Source organism: Pelodiscus sinensis, chromosome 20 (assembly GCF_052426305.1).
Source record: "Pelodiscus sinensis isolate ZL-2025 chromosome 20, ASM5242630v1, whole genome shotgun sequence".
Classification (NCBI taxonomy): Eukaryota; Metazoa; Chordata; order Testudines; family Trionychidae; genus Pelodiscus; species Pelodiscus sinensis.
The window spans coordinates 17760465-17779527 of NC_143071.1; the positions used below are offsets into that span (position 1 = coordinate 17760465).

General features: G+C 53.4%; 1 protein-coding gene across 1 annotated transcript in view; it reads right to left on the reverse strand.

Annotated features, from left to right (window-relative positions):
- Window positions 1–17339, reverse strand: part of GRIN2C (glutamate ionotropic receptor NMDA type subunit 2C) — a 58175-nt gene extending 40836 nt beyond the window's left edge. Inside the window, exons 1-2 of the mRNA XM_075903712.2 lie at window positions 16824–17339; window positions 995–1418 (exon numbers count right to left, since the gene is read on the reverse strand). Coding sequence (XP_075759827.2) covers window positions 995–1402 — 408 coding nt within the window. The 5' untranslated portion in view covers window positions 1403–1418; window positions 16824–17339. The remainder of the gene's footprint in view (window positions 1–994; window positions 1419–16823) is intronic.
- Between the last annotated feature and the right edge of the window lie 1724 nt (window positions 17340–19063).

Genomic DNA, 19063 nt, shown 5'->3' on the forward strand with positions numbered 1-19063 from the left:
CCAGAACTGGGTTTAACAGACCCCCACAACATCCTCACGGTCTCCACTGCAGCGAGGCTGGTGTCCCCGGGCAATTGTCACTTCCCAGCAGGCGTTCTGGTTTGAAGATGAAGAGCTGGACTCAGGGAACGGAGCTCCCGTGCAAACCCAAGAGAAAGCAGGGACGTTTACAGCTGTCGGGGGGGAAGTGGCACTCAAAGGAGGGGTTGGACAGTGAGTTAACTGAACAATGGCATTTGACATAGATGCTTATTCCCTAGACTGGGAGCTAACTGGAGCTGGGACCATTTTTTCTGACAGTCTAAAGAGCAGCTAGCTCACAGAGCACACTGTCTGCAGTGGAGAATCACCAATAGGAATAGATCTTCTCTTGCATTCACCATGACGCTCTCTTGCTCGCCCAGGCATTCAAACCCTGGTCTGCATTCCCTGTCTTAAAATACATAAGAACGGCCAGACTGAGTCAGACCAAAGCTCCGTCAAGCCCAGTGTTCTGTCTTCCCACAGTGGCCAATGCCAGGTGCCCCAGAGGGAACGAGCAGAACAAGTGATCACCCAGTGACCCATCCCGTCACCCACTCCCAGCATCAGATAACTGAGTCTAGGGACACCATCCATGCCCACCCTGGTTAACAGCCTGGCCTCCATAAACTGATCTAGTACTTGTTGAACCCTGTTATAGTCTTGGCCTTCACAACATCCCCAGCAAAGAGCCCCCCCCCTCCCGTCACCAGATTGTTAAGAACACAGCGTCTTGCCTATTGAGCATGGCAGGCACATTAGACAACATGGTAGCGAATGCAAATGAAGGGATTGGAAATGTATTTGTGCACATTATGAGCCGGTTTCCCAGCTGACGCAGCTTGGTTGTCTTGTGTGGAGTTGTGCTGATTTACACTAGCTGGGGATTCAGGCCCATATAGTTAGAGGATTTCATGAGTCCCCTGGTCTCCCCGCTCACCATCTCCAGAAATAACTAACCAAGAGATTTCACCTTAGGAGTCAGGACCACAGCAGAGCCCCCGCTGATACTGATGATGGGGACCTGCGTCTGGGAGGATATGAAGTCCAGGATCTGGGCCACGGCCTCTGTGCCGATGTTGTCCTCAAAGACAATGCCGTGGAGCTTGGTGCTGGTGAGGATGTTGCAGATCTGGGTCAAGAGGGTGCTGGGGTTGGTGTCGTTCACAATCACCGTGACCGGGTGGATCTCCAGAGGCAGGTCCAGGAAGCTCTGATGAGTGAGCCGGCTGCGGATGTGCAGAGGGTACGAGGAGCCCCCGAAGACCACAGCCACATTTACCACTGGCTCCTCTGGGCTCGACAGCAGGAGATCCATTAGGACAGCTGAACAGCCCAGCACCATGGACAGTACCAGAGTGTGCGTCAAAGCTCTGCCCATGTCCACCGCCGAGTCCCTGCAAACCCAAAAGCAAACAGAAATCAGGGTAGGAACAGACAGACCTGAGTGCAGACGGGGTGGGAGGCCCAGAGGAAATGGGGCTGGAGGCCAACTGGATTCCGAGAGGGGGGCGGGGATTAACCAAGGGGCTGGGGGCAGTAGGGAGAAAGAACTTCTCAGAAGGGCTTATAGGCAGGCAGAAGGCCTAGCAAACCAGGCCAGGTACATGGCTAGTCCCTGTGCCCCTCTGACCCTCAGAGGCCTGTTCTCCCCACAGCTCCATAGACTCCAGGACATCACCCCATGCTATCAGCTGCTGCTTCTCGGGAACAAGTGGGGAAACAAGCTGGGCACACAGCGATCCCCATTTGCCTCGCCTGCTCATCCGTCTGACAGCTCCTACCTGCCTGCCAGGTGACCTTTGGCTTTTGATCCCTGCCCCCCCCCCCCACACACACACACTGCTCGCTGCATAGACCAGTTAGCCGGCTGACTGAGCTCTCCCCAGCCCCATGCCCCGCCTGCAAGGAGCAGCTCCCATGTTACGGGAGCCCAAGCCCAGGAGAATTTGGATCCTTCAGAAATGTCCAAGCCAGGGCCCAGGACTTGGCTTGAAGCGTTCCCGGCAGAGGCCCCTCTTTGGGCTGGCCCCACCCACCAGCCACAGGCCTGGAGGCAGCTCCTGAGGGCTCCTGGCAGCTCAGCCCCGGGGTTGGGCAGGGAGGGAATGGGGCAGATGCCATCTCAACAACCCTGTGTCAGTGCCCCCCACCCCCACAGTTCCAGTCCCCCCCATCCCACCACTTCCCCAGCCAAACCCCACACCCACCCCAGTGCCCCCGCCTTCCAACCACTTCCCCTGGCCTAATCATCTACCCACCCCGGTGCCCCCCCAATCGCCCACCTGCCATGTGCTCTCTCCACCCTTTCCCCTCTAGCTCGAATGTTTGCTGGGTCCTTTCACTCTGGGTGCAGGCAGCCTAGCTACTTTCTAAGCTACTATTGCCATGAAAGCCCTTTTTTAGTTCCTTTGACTTCCCCAGTTTCTAATAGCTCTGGTTTATCGCACACAACAAGGGGGTGGACAACAAGGCAGACAATGCGCAGAGCTGGAAGCCACCTTGCCTGGCTCCTCACACACTGACAATGCCTTTCAGGATTTAAAGTCAACCTTCTCCCATCTGACCCACCTAGCGGCAATTTCATCTGCACTGCGGGTCTCTGTGGCACGTTCCGCACTCGCCGCCGCTGCTGGCAGGGGAACAGCTCCCTTAGTGGCACAAGGTGCTGGGGCTTCTCCCCACCCCTCTACTAGACTGAGGGGAAGATCAGCTTAGAAACCCACTAAGAGGTAGAGCAATTTCCTGCACATCCTGGTTTAAGATTCAACTCTCTTTGGTGCCCATTGTATTAACCGCAAAGCTTGTGCATCATTGTGAGCCTGATCTGCATGTGACCTCTCTGGGGCAGTGCGAGGTGAGACCTGGGAGTTCAAAAGATTATACCCCTGAGAACGTGCCGGACAGGAAAGGACTTTGGGGACAATAAGCATGAAGTGGATTTTCTGGGGAATGCCTAGGGAGACGTTAATGCAAATTCCCCCACCTCCATTTAGGTCTTTGGAAGCCGTGCTCTGAGGAGCGGATCCCTGCCTGCAGATGATCTGATCCCGGAGACAGGATCAAAGGCCTCTGCTGAAGAAGTAACAGCAGAACTGCCCGGCCCGGGTTCTGGTTCTGAGTCAGAGAGTCAAACCTCCACAGGGAAAACCAAGTTGTGGGGTTTGAAGGAAAGACACCTACCTTAGGCTGGAATTGGGGTGACCTCTGCTAAGCTTTTTACCATTCGTGTAAGCTCTTCTCTGGGGGTATGTCTACACTACCCTCCTAGTTCGAACTAGGAGGGTAATGTATGCATACCGCACTTGCTAATGAAGCCCGGGATTTGAATTTCCCGGGCTTCATTAGCATAAGCGGGGAGCCGCCATTTTTAAATCCCCGCTGCTTCGAACCCCGTGTAGCGCGGCTACACGGGGCTCGAACTAGGTAGTTCGGAGTAGGGTGCCTATTCCGAACTACCGGTACACCTCGTTTCACAAGGAGCTGTAAGTATTTTGGAGAAGACAGAGGTTTAGGCAGCTAATCCCGTGCAATGATGACATGTGACAAAGCCCCATCTGGATTCCTGGGAACTTCATACCCAGGGGACTTAGCCAGCTAGCGCCAGCCCGGTGCATGCTCCCTGCTGAGAGTAGCCAGATACTTTCGAGGAAGAAATTCCAAAGTGGTGAGGCTGAGCTGGAGGGAGAGTTTCTTCTTAGCCTTGCCACTTAAAGGCCAGTGTGCGCACAAGAGGGATTCTCAGCCCACGTGGCCCAATTTGCACACAGCCCACATGCGGCCTAACTCAGATGTGCGCTAAAGGCTGCAGGCTGCTGCTGGCCCCACCGGGTGGGCTCAGGGCTCCCAACTGCTCCCATATGCACCAAGCTCCAGGCTGCCTCCTGCAACTGCTGCCCAATATTCCACAACAGGGCCCAGGATCTGGACAGCCCCAGGCCTGGCCACCGCTAGCCCTGAGAAGCAGGGTCCAGGGTTCCAGTGGTGTCCTGGTCCAGCTACCCCCAGGCCTCAAGCAGTAGGGTCTGGGCAGGGTGAGGATCCTGGCTGCTCCCTGGCTCCAAGCAGCATGGTCAGAGTCTGGGCAGCCAGTGGCCATCAGGCCCACACAGTGGGGTCCTGGCCAAGAACCTCTGGATTAAAGGCTCTTCCCCTCTATACAGAGCTAGAACCCACAACCCTCAGCCCAGGGGCCAGCGTCTGAGCCATTAGGTGAGAAATGAGGGCGAGGCAAAAGAAATCAGAATCTGAGCCTGCTGTCCTTGGGGCTCCAGGGTTTCTGTTCAAACTCTTCTCCAAAGCCCAGCTCCCTGCCCCCAGGGTCACGCAGACAAACCAGCAAAGCTTCTGTGGCGGTTTCAGTGTGGGGAGATCTCTGGGTGATGGCACCTCCCCCCCACTTCAAGCAGTTCCAGGCGGGGAGCTGCTCTGGGCAGTGTATTTGACATAGAACAATGCTGGGCAGCAGGTGAACTTCAGAAAAGCCACCTGGTTTGCAATGGGAACAGGGGTGGGTCCTAAATTCCCAAGGGCCTCCAGGTTCCATGCCTGGATCCACCTCTCGAACAGCAAGGAACTTCAAATGCAGCATTGCCCGCTCACCCACCCCTTTGCCCAGACCCTAGGCCAGGTCTCTCTCAGTGCTCAGTATGGGAATTCCCCAGCTGGAGGCTGCATTACATCTCCAGGGACCCACCATCCCTGGTAGACTTGGGGCTTCATGGGGGTCCCAAAGGCAGCAGCTGGCAGCACGATGCAATGCAGCTGCACTGCAGGGGAGCAACTGAGGGGCTCTGGATCTCCAGTGCCATCTCCCCTAACCCATTTCCTCCCCCCAGCTCCATGTGGCTCCCAAGGGAGGCCCATCCTGGGAAAGGGGGGCAGAGGCTCCCAGCCTGCATCCCCAACACGACAACTGGAGAGATTCTTGCTGAGGTTTATGCTCCCACTGCAGGCGTCTGGCCTGGAGCATGGTGACACAGGCGTCCCCAGTGCAGCCTGCTGAGCCATGGCCCCATGGAGGGACTGAACTCTTGGGGCCAGCACAGTCTTTGCCATATGTCCCAATCCCATGCTCATCCCAACCCGGCCTGTGACCTGCAGCCCCCCACCCACCCCAAGAGAAACAACAAACAGCAGCTAGGGACTCTGGCAGCTATGGAGGGAACCCACGGTCATTACACTAAAGATAGGCCCAGCTGCCAACACTGCACCCGCCCTGGGATTCTCTGCACCCAGACATTGCGTGGGCCCACGAGCAAAGTTAGGATTGGGATCTAGATGCCAGACATCCTCACCTCCCCCAACACAACAGAGTGTTTGGATCCCAATCCATCACTGGGCTCTTTATGTCGGGATAACGCCCAAGACCCCCCAGGTCTGGCCCAGGACCCCGCTGCACTAGGCGCTGTACAAAAGACCTGGCTCCAGTCTCTTTGCCTTCCTATCGCACTTGCCATTGGAAAATCTCAAAGTGCTTTGAAAACCCGAGCTAAGGCCAGTGATTCTCCACTCGTGGCCTGCACACGGCCCATTCAGCGTGCAGCTTGGGCCCAGCTCAACCATGCGCTGAAGGTCACGCGGCCGGGTCCCGAGTGCCTTGCCACACAGTGGGATTTGGGGGCTGGGCTGCCCGCTGCCCTTCATCCCCACAGAGCAGACTTTGGGGTCCCAGCAGGGGTGGGTTCTGGGCTACCAGCCACCTCCTTGGCCCCATGTGTCAGGCTCCAGGCTGCTGTCTGGCCCCATGCCACGAGGTCAGGGATCCCTGCTGCTTTCTCCATGCCCCGCTCTGCTGCCTCCCGCCCCGTCTCTGGACAGATAGCACTGAGCACAGTCGTTTGTGGTGGGGAACTGTGGTTCTCAACTCGCAGCCTAGACCAGTGTTTCTCAACCAGTGGTACACGAACCCTTAGGGATACTTGAGAAGTCGGGGGGGGGGGAATGTTAAACTGAAATTTGGAGAAAACTGAATTTGTGTCTTAAGTTTTACAGCGCTTTATTATTTTTGTACTTTTTACACGCAAAAATTTCATCGCCTGCCTGGATACGATTAAGTTGTTCAAACAAAGGTGTTGCGATGGTAGAAAAAAAATTGTGTGTCTGAAAACTGTAGGTACTGGGGGGTACTTATAATTTTTAAAGGGGGTACTTTATAAACAAAAAGGTTGAGAAACACTGACCTAGAAAACACTTTGGCTACGTCTGGACTGGCATGATTTTCCAGAAATGCTTTTAACGGAAAAGTTTTCCATTAAAAGCATTTTCGGAAAACAGCGTCTAGATAGGCATGGACGCTTTTCTGCAAAAGCACTTTTTGTGGAAAAGCATCCGTGCCAATCTAGACGCGCTTTTCCGCAAAAAAGCCCCGATCCCCATTTTCGCGATCGGGGCTTTTTTGAAGAAAACAAATCTGAGCTGTCTACACTGGCCTTTTGCGCAAAAGTTTTGTGCATAAGGTCTTTTGCCTGAACGGGAGCAGCATAGTATTTCCACAAGAAGCACTGATTTCTTACAGTAGGAAGTCAGTGCTTTTGCGGAAATTCAAGCAGCCAGTGCAGACAGCTGGCAAGTTTTTCCAGAAAAGCCGCTGATTTTCCAGAAAAACTGGCTAGTCTAGACACAGCCTTTGTGGGGCCCATATGCAGCCCACAATGATAAACAGGTTAAGAACTCCTGGCTAAGACTCTCACACTCCACCACAAAGTCAGTCAGGAATATCCCCCTCCTCACACAAAAGGGGGAAACCGAGGCACGGGGCAGTGAACTGACCTGTCCCAAGCCACCCAACAGGTCTGGGACACCCCTGACTCCAAGTCCTTTGCTTCAAGTGCAAGGCGGCCCCGCTGAACCTCTCTCCCCCACATGCAGGCCGACAGACCGATCCAGAAAGCGCTGTCAATGGTAGAGCAATGAAAGGAGATGTTTGACTGTTCTCCAACATCACGAGCAGGAATGGAGCAGGAGGGAGGTTCCGCTACGTGGTGACACCGGCCTGCCCTGGCACCAATGCAGCAAGATGGTGGCTGCCAGCAGGAGGGTTGGAAATGCCAGTTGTAATTAAACGCTAATTCCAAATGCATCTTTGCAACTCCCACCAGGGGACCTGCAGCATGCTGGGCTGCACATGCTGTTCCACATCCCAAGCCCTTCCTGTGGCGGAGCATCGGGGTTCCCTCACCTCCTGCACCCCCCATAGTGGCACGAACAGATCAGTTTATTGCTTCTCCAGGATACAGCACAGCAAAGATGTAATCTGATTACAGGGCAGGCCTAGGATGCCTCAGCCCCCCTTGAGATGGGGGAGACTGGGCCCCTAAATCCCAGCCTGTTGCTTAGGCTGCTTCCTCCATGATACCAGACAGAAACTAAAAACTCTCTTTCAGCCCTGCCCCCCAGCCAGGGGCTGGCCTCCCCTCCTTCCTTTGTTTCTCTCCCTGGGAGGCAACTGGACGGACAGGTTGGGAGACCCTTGCCTAGTGACTCATCCCCTGTCCTGCTGTGCCGTGCTACAGCCAGCAGCCAGTGGGGGTCACCCACAGCCCCAGCATAGCAACCAGCAAGGTACCAACACTACATCACACTTCCCTCTCCTCCCGCTTTTACTCCCCTCCTTTTGCACTCAATCCCTGCTTCGTTTTGTTGCTGAGATAGACAGCAAGTGCAGGCTACAGCACAGACCTAGTCCTACTCTTAAACAAGTTCTACTCTTAATTCTGACACTGACTCTCCCAGCAGCCTTGGGTAAGTCACTTAACTTCTGCTCCGCCTCTGTAGAATAACACTATGCAAAACTCCACTTCCTCCTAGCTAAGGGGATGTGTCAAGTTGCAGAGGCTGGCTGGGAGGATTTCAATTTGTAGAAGAGTGCCAGATAATTGCTATAGATATTATTATTATTAATAATAATAATTCATTAGAAGACAGTTGGAAGGTTTCTAGCTGGAGGTGGAGCCATCTTTAATGGGGACTGTAATAGAGTCAGCACTCACCTCCCACGAGCACCCCTGTTTGGTCAAGTGTGAGTCCCCGCACTACCTCTATCTTTTAAAAGCCTTGCAGCTCCTCAGCCCTCCCGCTGAGTCTCACAGCCTCATGTGCAGTTACAATTCCTTCCAGGTTATACCTTTAACAGGGGCCCATCCCAGTGTCCTCTGTAGAATGTCTCTGAGTCAGGTCACTCAATCTGTTTCCCCATGCAGTAAGAGAGTGGTGCCTCCAGGTCTCTTTCTGCAGACAGTGTCTGAAATAACTTCCCACTCGGAGCTGGCCTTGGTTCTGCCAGCCAGTCATCCCCCTTGACCTTCTCCCTTCCAGGTCTGGACTAGTAACTGAGCTGCCCTTAGGCCTACAGCTACTTTTGTAGGCCCTCCTGGTTCCCGATTGGCTGGTTCCTCCACTGCTCTAGCCTCCTGGAGGACTTCTCTACGGCCCTGTTGGCTTTAGGGTCTAGCCCCATTACACAGACACTCATTGCTCAGCTGGGAATTTCACCCTTGCCACACAGTCTGTTGGTCAAGATTGTCAGCTCCTTGGGGCAGGTGGCATCTTTATTTGGTTTTTGTCCAGCACCTAACACAACAGAGACCTGACGGTAACAACGACCGCAGCGATGAGATTTCATCTTCCTTCTCTCTTTGCAGGCTAAAGCAGGGCTCATCTCCAGCTCTTACAGAATGATTTGACTTGCTTCATACTGCAAGGCTACGTCTAGACTGGCATCATTTTCCGCAAATGCTTTTCATGGAAAAGTTTTCTATTAAAAGCATTTGCGGAAAAGTGTGGCTAGATTGGCACGGATGCTTTTCCACAAAAGCACTTGTAACCCCCAAGGAGATTGCTTGGATTCCCAGGGCCTTGTCTGCTGGCAGCTCAGAGAGAGGCTCTGAGTTTGCCTCGGTTCCCACTCCCTACCAGGGCCAGAGTCTGCCCAGCAACCCATGGGGAGTGAGATGCCCCCCCCAGGGAGAAGGGGAGACCATTGTTGAGGGGAGTCTGGAGCCAGCCAGGGCAAGGGGAGGCCTGGCTGTGTGGGAGCTAGTAAGCCCCAGGCCTGCATGCAGGTTCCCCCTGAGAACTAGCCTCTAGGGACCTGAAGGCAGGATCCCTCAGCTGGGTTTATGTCTCCACTGTTGATTCCCAGTTGTGGAGTTTGCTGGGAGGCTTCCCCAGCCAGGCTGAGTTGGCTCCAGCTCCCTGGGTGAGAGGAGTCACCGCATGGTCAGCTCGGCTCTAGCAGCAAGTTCAGGGCTGCTGCCTGCTGCGTGGGTCTGAATGCTGGGCTGGGAGGCTGTAGTTTTGAATTTTGGTGCAATTGTGTGGTCTGCATCTTGAGCCCTGCACCCCTTCGCGGTGAGGGGAAATTCTGGGACCGAAGCAGCCTGGTTCCTGCTTGAAGAGGACCCCTGTGACAAGAGAGCAGCCCTTTGCAGAGACTGAGTCATCTCTCAACCTGAGGCTCATTCATGGAGTGTGTGAGTGCACCAATTTTTAGTTAGTAAGTCAGGGAATTTGTTTGGGGATTTTATTACCTGCAGCATATTAAACTGTGGAGGGATTTGCTGCCTTCTCCCATGTGTGAGTCCTTTGGGCTGTACTGGACCTAGTCAGCTCCACTGCTAAACCACTGCAGTCAACAGTCATCAAGGGCCCCAACAAAGTACGCGTACCAACGGGACACTAACCTCACAGTTGCTGGGCACCAGTGACCTTAAAAATAATGTTTTACCCTGTTCTGTTATAATTGTCTCCTGTTTAATATAATTGTGTTTATTATAGTGTATGTGTTTGTGTTATTTTCTGGGAGTCTCCAACTATCTGGCGAATACGTGGGGATTATCCTGGGCTAGAATTTTCCTCCCAAGCTGCCCTGGTGACCCTGCTAGGAAGGAGTGAGGGGGGTGGAGGCACCGCCAAGTACATCAATCAGAAAGAATAAAATTGAGTGGGTGGCAGGATCCAGAAGAACCCAGACCTATCCATCCAAACCTGAAAGGAGATTGGCTTTAAAAGAAGGTAACCAGGTGGAGAAGGGGCGCTACACACTTTTTGCGGAAAAGCATCCGTGCCAATCTAGACGCACTTTTCCGCAAAAAAGCCCCGATTGCCATTTTCGCGATCAGGGCTTTTTTGCGGAAAACAAATCTGAGCTGTCTACACTGGCCCTTTTGCACAAAAGCTTTTGCACAAAAGGACTTTTGCCCGAACGGGAGCAGCATAGTATTTCCGCAAGAAGCACTGATTTCTTACATGAGATCGTCCGTGTTCTTGCAGAAATTCAAGCAGGCAGTGTAGACAGCTGGCAAGTTTTTCCGCAAAAGCAACTGCTTTTGCAGAAAAACTGGCCAGTCTAGACACAGCCCAAAAGTTCTAGTCCAGCACTTTAAGCACTAGCCAGACAGTGACCCTTGCAGCAGTCTCCACAGTCACAGCCCCGTCCTCCTGACCTAGCAGGGGGACCTTGAGTTCTGTTGCTATAAGTGTACAGTCCTGTGTAAAGAACCAAGCTAGCACATGGCCTGACCTCAGAGCCTGGAAGAGAACAGATGGGAAGCCAGACATTCTGTCCTGCTCAGGTTCTTAGACTACAGTGACAGACAAAATGTGAGCTCTGCTGATTATTGATTAACCCCCCTCCAGTGACCAGGAAGGCCCTGAGGTTTTCTTCCTGATAGAGAGCTCATGGAGAACAGCAATCTGCCTCAAATCCACCTTGTGTCCTCGGAGAAAGAGAGGCTTCGGTCAAAGCCAACAGGACAACCAACTTGCCCATTCAGCTTTCTCCAGCATCTGCTCATACTCAGGCCAGGGCTGGACTGACTCCTCAGACCCCCTCCAGATACCCCCCAGCTGTTACTGAGCTGTGCTGGTTAAGTGGAAGGAAAGGCGGGAACACAATGTTGCCCATAGTACTGAGCTATGGAAACCTAGGGCTCTCCCACAGATCCAGAGCAAACCATTCCATTCCAGGCCACCGGAAAAGAGATAGTTGACCCCAGCCTAGCACACCACACACACGCACTGGGGCTGGAGGGAGGAAGAATCTCTTACATGCCTGCTCTGAATTGCCAAGTATTTTTAGTCCTGCAATAAATAATTCATAGGGAATATGGCATCAACTACCTGAGACTAGGAAAAAACCTCTCTTAAAACAGTGATTTGCTGGCTTAATTTCTCCTCAAGGACATTTAAATATACTTTAGGCAGCACTTTGTCCTCACAGCTGCTGATCAGATTTGTTTGCACCAGCCCTGACACATCACTAACACATAATCAACTTCTCATCATGGCTCAGCCATTAGCAGCTCCACAGCTGGTCCAAGGAAGACTCCATCCAGTGTGCTGGCTTATTGGAAGGAGACCTCTCTCTCTCTCCGGATAGCCTGGCTGAGTTGGTAACAGACCCCTCTTTGGTTGCTCCAGCATCCTCCCCAAAGCCACCATCCTAATTGGCAAGCTAGCCAACGGCTCAATGCCTCAAGGTGCTAAGCCTTCTAATCCCAATCCAGCAAAGCACGTAAGCAGGTGTGCTAAGTATTGACTTCCAAGGGAGCATTCACCTGCTGAATGTTAACCATGTGCTAAAGTGCTTTGCTGGATTGGGTCCAAAGTGTGCAGCATCCCACAGGATGGAGCCCTAATGTGGCAATTGTTCCCATGCCCCTACAGCGAGCACCCTGACTAGGATCATCAAAGTAGACAGAGGGATGCAAACATGGGAATTAATTTACCTACTGCTGAAATGCATTCAGGGCTAGGTTGGAATGCAGCAGCAGCTTAAAAGCCAAGGACACACTCTGCCTGAGAATACCCTCGCCCGCTCAGACTGCAGGGGGAATTTGAGGTCAGCAGAATACAATTATTCCAACTGGAACGTGGCCAGACCCTTCCTCTTCCAAGGCAAGTGCTACGGAATCGCTAGTTGCAGGCGCTCCAGCTTGCATCCCCTGCAAAGAGAGGATCTCGGGCACCGCGCTGGGATCCTGCTCCAGCACAGGGGAATTGTACATGCCACCTCCCTCTTCGAAATCGGTCCATTGGCTGGAACACCTTGAGTTTGCAACACCACGTCGCTGCCATCCCAGTTTTAGGACCATTGGCTGCACCGTCCAGCCTCAATGGCAAGGAGAAGGTTCTTCCTTTAGGCCCAGCTGAACCAGTGCAGCCTGCACTGGCATCTCCCCAGCATGAGCAGCCTGCTCCGACGCCTGCAGCTACCCTGCTTCCGCCACTCCCCTCCGAAAGCCGTGCCTCGTGCTTAGAAGTCCCCTCAAGCCCCTGACTTCCCAATGACGGTTCTGGAGCTGGGACATCAAGAGTCTCTGAATGCTTGGGGACCATGGGCAGCTGGTGAAGGCATGGCTGGAGGAAACAAGCCCCCAGCCCCGCCCCCAGCCCCACCCCTTCTTCTGAGGCCCCGCCTCTTCCGTACCCCCACTGGGAGGTGGGGCAGCACACCATGCACACGCTCCCCCTCCCAACCACAGAGAGAAGAGGGGAGCAGGCAGGCACGCGCTCACCATAGCCTCTCTAGTCCTGGGGAGGTCGGAGAGTGCGCAGCATGGCCCCAGCTACCCCAACCCCAGAGGAGGATGTGCCACGTGGCCTGGCCCAGCCCCACCTCTCCAGCCCCAGAGCAGGCGGGCACTGTGGGCAGCAACACTCCACCCCAGAATGCCTATTGCAGGTGTTCTGGGGGCGGGGCTATGCCTGGTGTTTTGGGAAGGCGGAGCCTTCCCCCACCTTACATTCCGGACACCCATAAGAGGGACAATAGTGGGCGATGCGGTGCCTGGAGGACGAGCTGAAATGGATTGATCAGGAACACGTCCCAGGCAGAGCTAAGCCATCAGGTGGAGGAGCCACTACACAAGCCATTTCACCCCCATCTAGCTCAGCTGCACAAGGGAGAGGAGCATCTCCCTATGAATCACCAGGGGAGGGTTCCCTCCACATCCTGACCTGGGCCAACCCTGCTTAGCTTGCCAGAACTCCCTAGGACCTTATTACCAAGGGTCTGATAGTGAAAATGTAAACACTATAGCAACATTCCCATGTCACCTCCCCCAATGCCTACACACCCTTTTATCCGGGGAGCATCTTTAGCTTATGGTGCGGTTTCTCAGCCAGTGGCTCCTGCAGTTCCCTGGAGTCTGTGATGACATACAGGCCTTCAAAGGGAGGAAACAGCCATGCAGCTATTCTGGAGAAGTGGCCAGGTACCAGGCTGCAGACGTGCTGTTGGCTGTGTCTGCCAAGTGGGAAGGAGCTCACCCAATGGACCCATTCCCCCAGCCAGGGGTGGCACTAGGCATGAAACCTGCACAGGACTGCAGCTGAGACCCTCCCTCGGCCTGGAGGCAGCAGCTCTCCCACATAAGCCAAAAAGCAGCTTCCCCTCCAGCCAGACCAACAGGAGCCACCGACTGTAGCTTGTCTCATAGGGGTGCTTCTCCTTGCTGATCTTACAGGCGTCGCCAGCAAAATTAACCTCACTTTGTTCAAACCTCGCCTGAAAATGTAGTCATTACAAAAAGCCAAAGCATGTGCCACCTGCCAATGGCTCGGGGAGGGAAGGGGGACTATGGAGGCACAAATTGAGTCCCCCGGGGCAGGGGATTGGCTGATGTTGCTTAACAGACACTCTTTTGGGTGATACAGTAGCTGCATTGATAAGCTACATTCACTTCAGTGCTAAGGGGCGAGCAGGACCAGCCTAACAGGGCACTAAGGCGGAGGAAGGCGTTGGGAAGCAGGGGATACTTACATTTCTGACTAGGGTACCAAACACGCTTTCCTGCCTCTCCCCACTCCCAGCCCAAGCCAACTTTATATAAATTTAGCAGATGCCATATCTGTATCCCAGGGAAAATGCTTTTTAAGCAAAAGGAGTCAATTAGATCAGTCTCTACAATCTCCTTCTGACCTTGGTGGGCAGGAAGGGAAGGAATTAAGATTCAAGCTCTATGCCCGATTCTGCCACTGACTCTCTGTGTGATCTTAGCCAGTTCACTTAATGGTGTTGCTGTCTCAGTTTCCTGATCTGTAAAATGGACATAATTATACTTCAATCTGTTGTTATTCACTATTGCCTAAAGGCCTGAATTAGGGATCCTTTGTGCAAAGCACTATCCCCGCACAACATATGTGACAGACCCTGTCCTGAGAAGCTAGATATCTTCATCCCATCAATGCAGCATGTACCTATCTATTTCACAGGGATATGGCGAGACTTAATGATCGTAAAGTGCTCTGAGAGTCTCCTTATAAGGAGTGAAATAAATGCAAATTATATTTTAAATAGGAAAGCGTTCAAACCCATTTCATTTGATTTAATTTTAGTGGTATTTACCCCAGTGGGGGGGAGGGGATATTCTTGGCAGCTGAGGAAAAATAAAAGACATCAGAAATGGCAAACAGAAAATCTGATGCTAAAAAGGAGGGGGAAAATCAGGCAAAACAAAACTAAACTAGCAAAAAAAAAAAATCTGTCTCAAAGCAACATCTAGGAATTCAACAAAGCAAAGCAAAGCCCAGGAAATGAAAAGCTACTGTTCAGGTTCTGTTCTTTGGCAAGTCCCAGTGCTTGGGTATTTACATCCCAGATAGATCTGATTGCATCCCTCTGCATAGAATAGTAACTCAAAGGATAGCATTTCCCGTCTTGGGTCAGCTTGTGTCGCATCCGTATGGCTATTTACACTGGAGGGAGACGGGGAGAAGCAAAGGACCATCTTTGCTCAGTTGACTAGTTTTTTATTCAGTACAAGCTACGGATTTTCTGTTAGTACCAACCACCCCCCTACACACACTACAGTCCCTTTAATCCGCATTTCTAAAAGCCCCCAAATAAGCATCCCATAAGTACTTATTTAGGGAAATTATTTAAAAGGCAGATTACCAGCCTGAGGGAGGCTGGCTGCTGCTGTGGGATGGATGGCAGGTCAAAGCATTTTCAAACAGGTGGCCTATTTGTGGACAAGTTAGAGAAGGGGATGCCAAGGAATACATGCCCCCATCTGTAAAACTGGGGTAGTATCCCCTCCTGTGAGGGGTGGGGACTAGAGTCCACTCTGATGGGTGCCAACAACAGGTTTGCCACTGACAAAAAGACTGAGCTTAAAGCAAAGCCCCTTGAAGAGGATGACCGCTATATAAATACCAAGGACCCATGAACACGCAAGCTTAAGGTACTGGTGGCGCCTTTGGAGATCCAAAGCTATTCTGCTTTATGTGTTGATCCAATAAAAGGTGTCGCATTGGCTCCCTTGTCAGCTCTGCCTTAAGAAACAATATGGCTCCAAACATTTTTCCAACCCACTCATGCAAACAGTTGTTTTATGATCACATTATTGAGCTGAAAGTCCGCAATGGTTATTTCCTTAGGGTCTGCCATGAAAACTGGTATTTACCATCCTGTCAGAAAAGAGGGTGATTTGCAACAGTATAAATGGAAACAGATGAATGGAGAAGGGGGTAGCAAATAAAATATTTCAGTGCTTTGATCTTTGCTTTTAAACTAACGGCAAACACAAAATATCTTCCTTTCCTGTTTGAGACTAGACGCCTGCCCAATGTCATTTAAAAAGCAACAACCTATTGAGCTTTTTCTTACCCTTCCACATCCGAGAGCCAGATTGGTTGGGTTGTTTTAATTGATGTGATGGGTGAATATTATTTGTATTTTAAGCCTCTCTGCTGTCCCCTCTGACCCCGAAAGCTGAATCTTAGGGTCTGCCATGGAGAAAAGATCTTGCAGGTATTTTGACTTTAGGGATTACATGAAAAAAGGGGTCCAGTTGCTTAAAAAAAAATCTGAACTAAAGAAACCTCCAAACCTGAGGAGGCAAGTGAAAAATGTGTAGCGTTGGAGGCAGGAAAGAGAGAGTTGTTGATATATTTAAAGTCATTAAATCAATGCAAATCTCAGGTGAGAAATATTCAACAGCAGCATGACTGGGGGAGGAGAGGGGAAAGCCAGGAGGAAGGGGAGGTATTACTAGATACTGGTCAGTGCAGGGATGGGAAGCAGGGATCTAGCAAGCAGAGGAATCTAGACAGAGCCAAAAAGAGGAAGAGGCTGCAATGGAGTGTTAAGTGCTCCCCAAAAGGAGCTATTCCAACGTCCCTCCTGCTTCCCCATCACTCCCCCCGGACTTTCTTTGCTGTTTTTCTCCTCTCCCCCGCCTTTGTTTTTTCCTTCTCTTGGGACTCCAGATGTTGCAACCCCTAAGACTCCTCTCAGTCAAGCTGCCCCCTTTCAACCTTGATCCCGATGCATTTTCCCTCTTCTCGCCTCGCTCCTCCGGCAGCAACAGTTGGCGAGGGGGAAGCTAGCGGTCCCGGTTAACCCCTCGAACGAGCCTTCCCAGGCCCATGGCAAGAGGGCAGCAGCCCCCTGCTCACACCGCTCCCCGAGGCCTCAGCCCTGCCTCCTCGCGTGGCTCGGGCGCGCACAGAAATATGCAGCTTAAAAAGGTCAGCTCTGGATTAACCGAAAATAAATGCGGCGCGCCCTGCCTCCGGCTCGGTTACGCAAGGCGCGGGCTGGGGCTGCGGGCACCGGGCTAACCGGGCGCAGGATACAAACCGATGCGCTTCCCCCTCCTCGCTCCTGGCAGACACGTCCAGCGCGGGGCCGGGGCGGCGAGGGAGCCGGGTCCCCCAGGCAGGGGAGCGGGCGGGGGGCCGGGGCAGCCCGCGGAGCGGCCGCTTACAGAAGTTACGTCCCAAGCGGGTCCCTTTGACCGGGCAGGAGCCTCCCCGCCCGCCCGCGCCCTCGGGAAGGCACCGCGGCTACTCACTAAAGGGTCCCCGCTGGCCGCCTGCAGCCCCGGCTCCTCACGGCAGGTGCGGGCGCTCCAGGGTCCCGGCTCGGGCTGGGCGCTCCCCGCTCGGCTCCTCCCGGGCTGGGGGACAGGGACCCCGGCGGGGAGCGGGGCTCGCCGTCCCTCCTCGCCGGCAGGGGCTCGGGCTGGCGGCGGGGCGCGCTGGGGCTGCCGGCTCCTCGCGGCTGGGCAGCGGGCGCATCCTTCGGGGGGGCGGCGGCTCCTGGTGGGGAGCCCCCCCGGCTCCAGCGCCCGCAGCCGCGCTCCGGGAGGGGGCTGCCGCAGGTGAGCCTGCCCCGCGCTGCCCGGGGAGCCGAGCCGAGCCGAGCCGGGCTGGCTCACGTCCTCCCTCCAGCCCTGCCCCAGCCCTCTGCCGCTCGGCGCTGCGCGGGACCCGCTCCCCGCGTGACCGGCCCGCGCCCGCCCAGCCCCGTGGCGTCCCGGCGTGTCGTCGGTGGGAGCAGCCCAGCCCGAGGGGGGCTGGGAGGGTGATCCGCCCCCCCATGCCTCCTCCTCCCCCTGTTCCAGCTCCGCCCCCCTTTTCATCACTCCCCTCTCCTCCACCTGTCTCCTCCCTCAGCTGCCAGCGCCTCCCGCCCCTCTCCAGCTTTGGCCCAAACTCCAGCCCCGTGGAGTGCGAGAGGGCAGGAGCCTGGCCCTTTAAGGGAGCCCCCTTCCCCTTTCGCTGTGGGGGTGTGTGTAATTAGTGGGAGGGGCTTGGACGACCTCCCCCCCCACACACACACACCCCACCGCTTACTCACACACACACACGACAGGCAGCAAAGCTCTGGCAGTCAGCAGCCACCAGCTGTCGCTTGGGCCCAGTATTAATGGTCAGCTGACCAGGAGTGCTTAGCAGAGAATATTTTTTTAAAAACCCGAAACCATAGAACGGGCCGGGGGGGGGGGGGGGGACTTGCAAAGGAAGGGAGAAGCCATGGGGAAGGGGCTTAAGGGATCCCTTCCCAGCCCCAGGGTTTGTATCACTCTGTCCATCTTTCTGCTGTAAAAGAGCCGCCCTAGGTTATAAGCTAGACCCTGCTCCTGTGGAAGGGGCAGGGCCAGCCTTAGGAAAGGCAGTTGTTGCAAAGCTTCCAGGGCACTCCCCTCCTCCAGGGTTATTTCCCACCCTGGAAGCTGGAACAGTGAGACAGAGAGCTGCTGCAGGCCAGATCCTGCCAGTCCTGCCCCCCTTAGTGTCAGCATCTTGCTGGTCCTAGGTGACCAGTTCCCAGAAGGCCTGACACTTAGTGGTGCTGATCCCCACAGGATCGGAGGGTCTCAGGATCAGCTTGCAGTGAATCCTAGCCACAATAGGACGTAGACTTTAGGATCCTCCTGCTCCAGCTAGGAACTCAGCCTGCAAAAGGGTCTCAGTTGTGCACTTGAGGTCTTGGCCTAGAACTAAGGTGTTTCAGGGTCATTGGCTACTTTTGCAGAGTTCCTGCTGTGTGGCTGCAGACGAGCCATCTGAGGGCCATCCTCTGTCTGTCTTGTCAAGTTAGATTTGTACGTGCTTTGGGGCTGGGACAATGTATTTGTACAACACCTAGCACAACAAGGGACTCCTCGCCTGCAAATGTTCCATTAATAGACCATGTCTTTCTGGGAGAGAAGGCTAAAACAACAGGTTAATGCCTTGAAGCACTGAAAGAACATTTTAATATAGCAACAGATGTACCAAGATTTCCAATATACTTGTATTTGTTGTTTTTTTTATCCACCCACCCCTCTCTCTCACGTATGTGAAGTCTGTGACAATAAAAATGTACAAATACAATGGAATATGATCAGGTTCATAAGCTCAGTTGATATTGTGCACAAGCCTTGCTCTGCTTACATTTCTCAGCCACGCACCACTTCATAAACATGGTATTCTCTTCTGGTTGAAACTGATAAGAAAAGCACTGAGAGAAGACGACTGAACATCACCGACTCCTGAAAAGTGACACCTGGCATTTCAAGAGAGAGATGGCCACTTATTTAATGACCCTCACTTTGTTAGTTAACTGTTCGCTGTCTAAACTATACTCTGACACTCTAATAGTGGGAGACAACCTATTTCTGGGCAGTTGCTTTTATAAAACTGTTTTAAACAGCTGGAGGAACTATGACTGGCCCCCAACGACCCGTGAATAATTTTAGGACTTCACATTAGTTGACAAGTTAAAAACAGTGACTGTGGCATTAAAAGCTCTAAGCTAAAAACATCG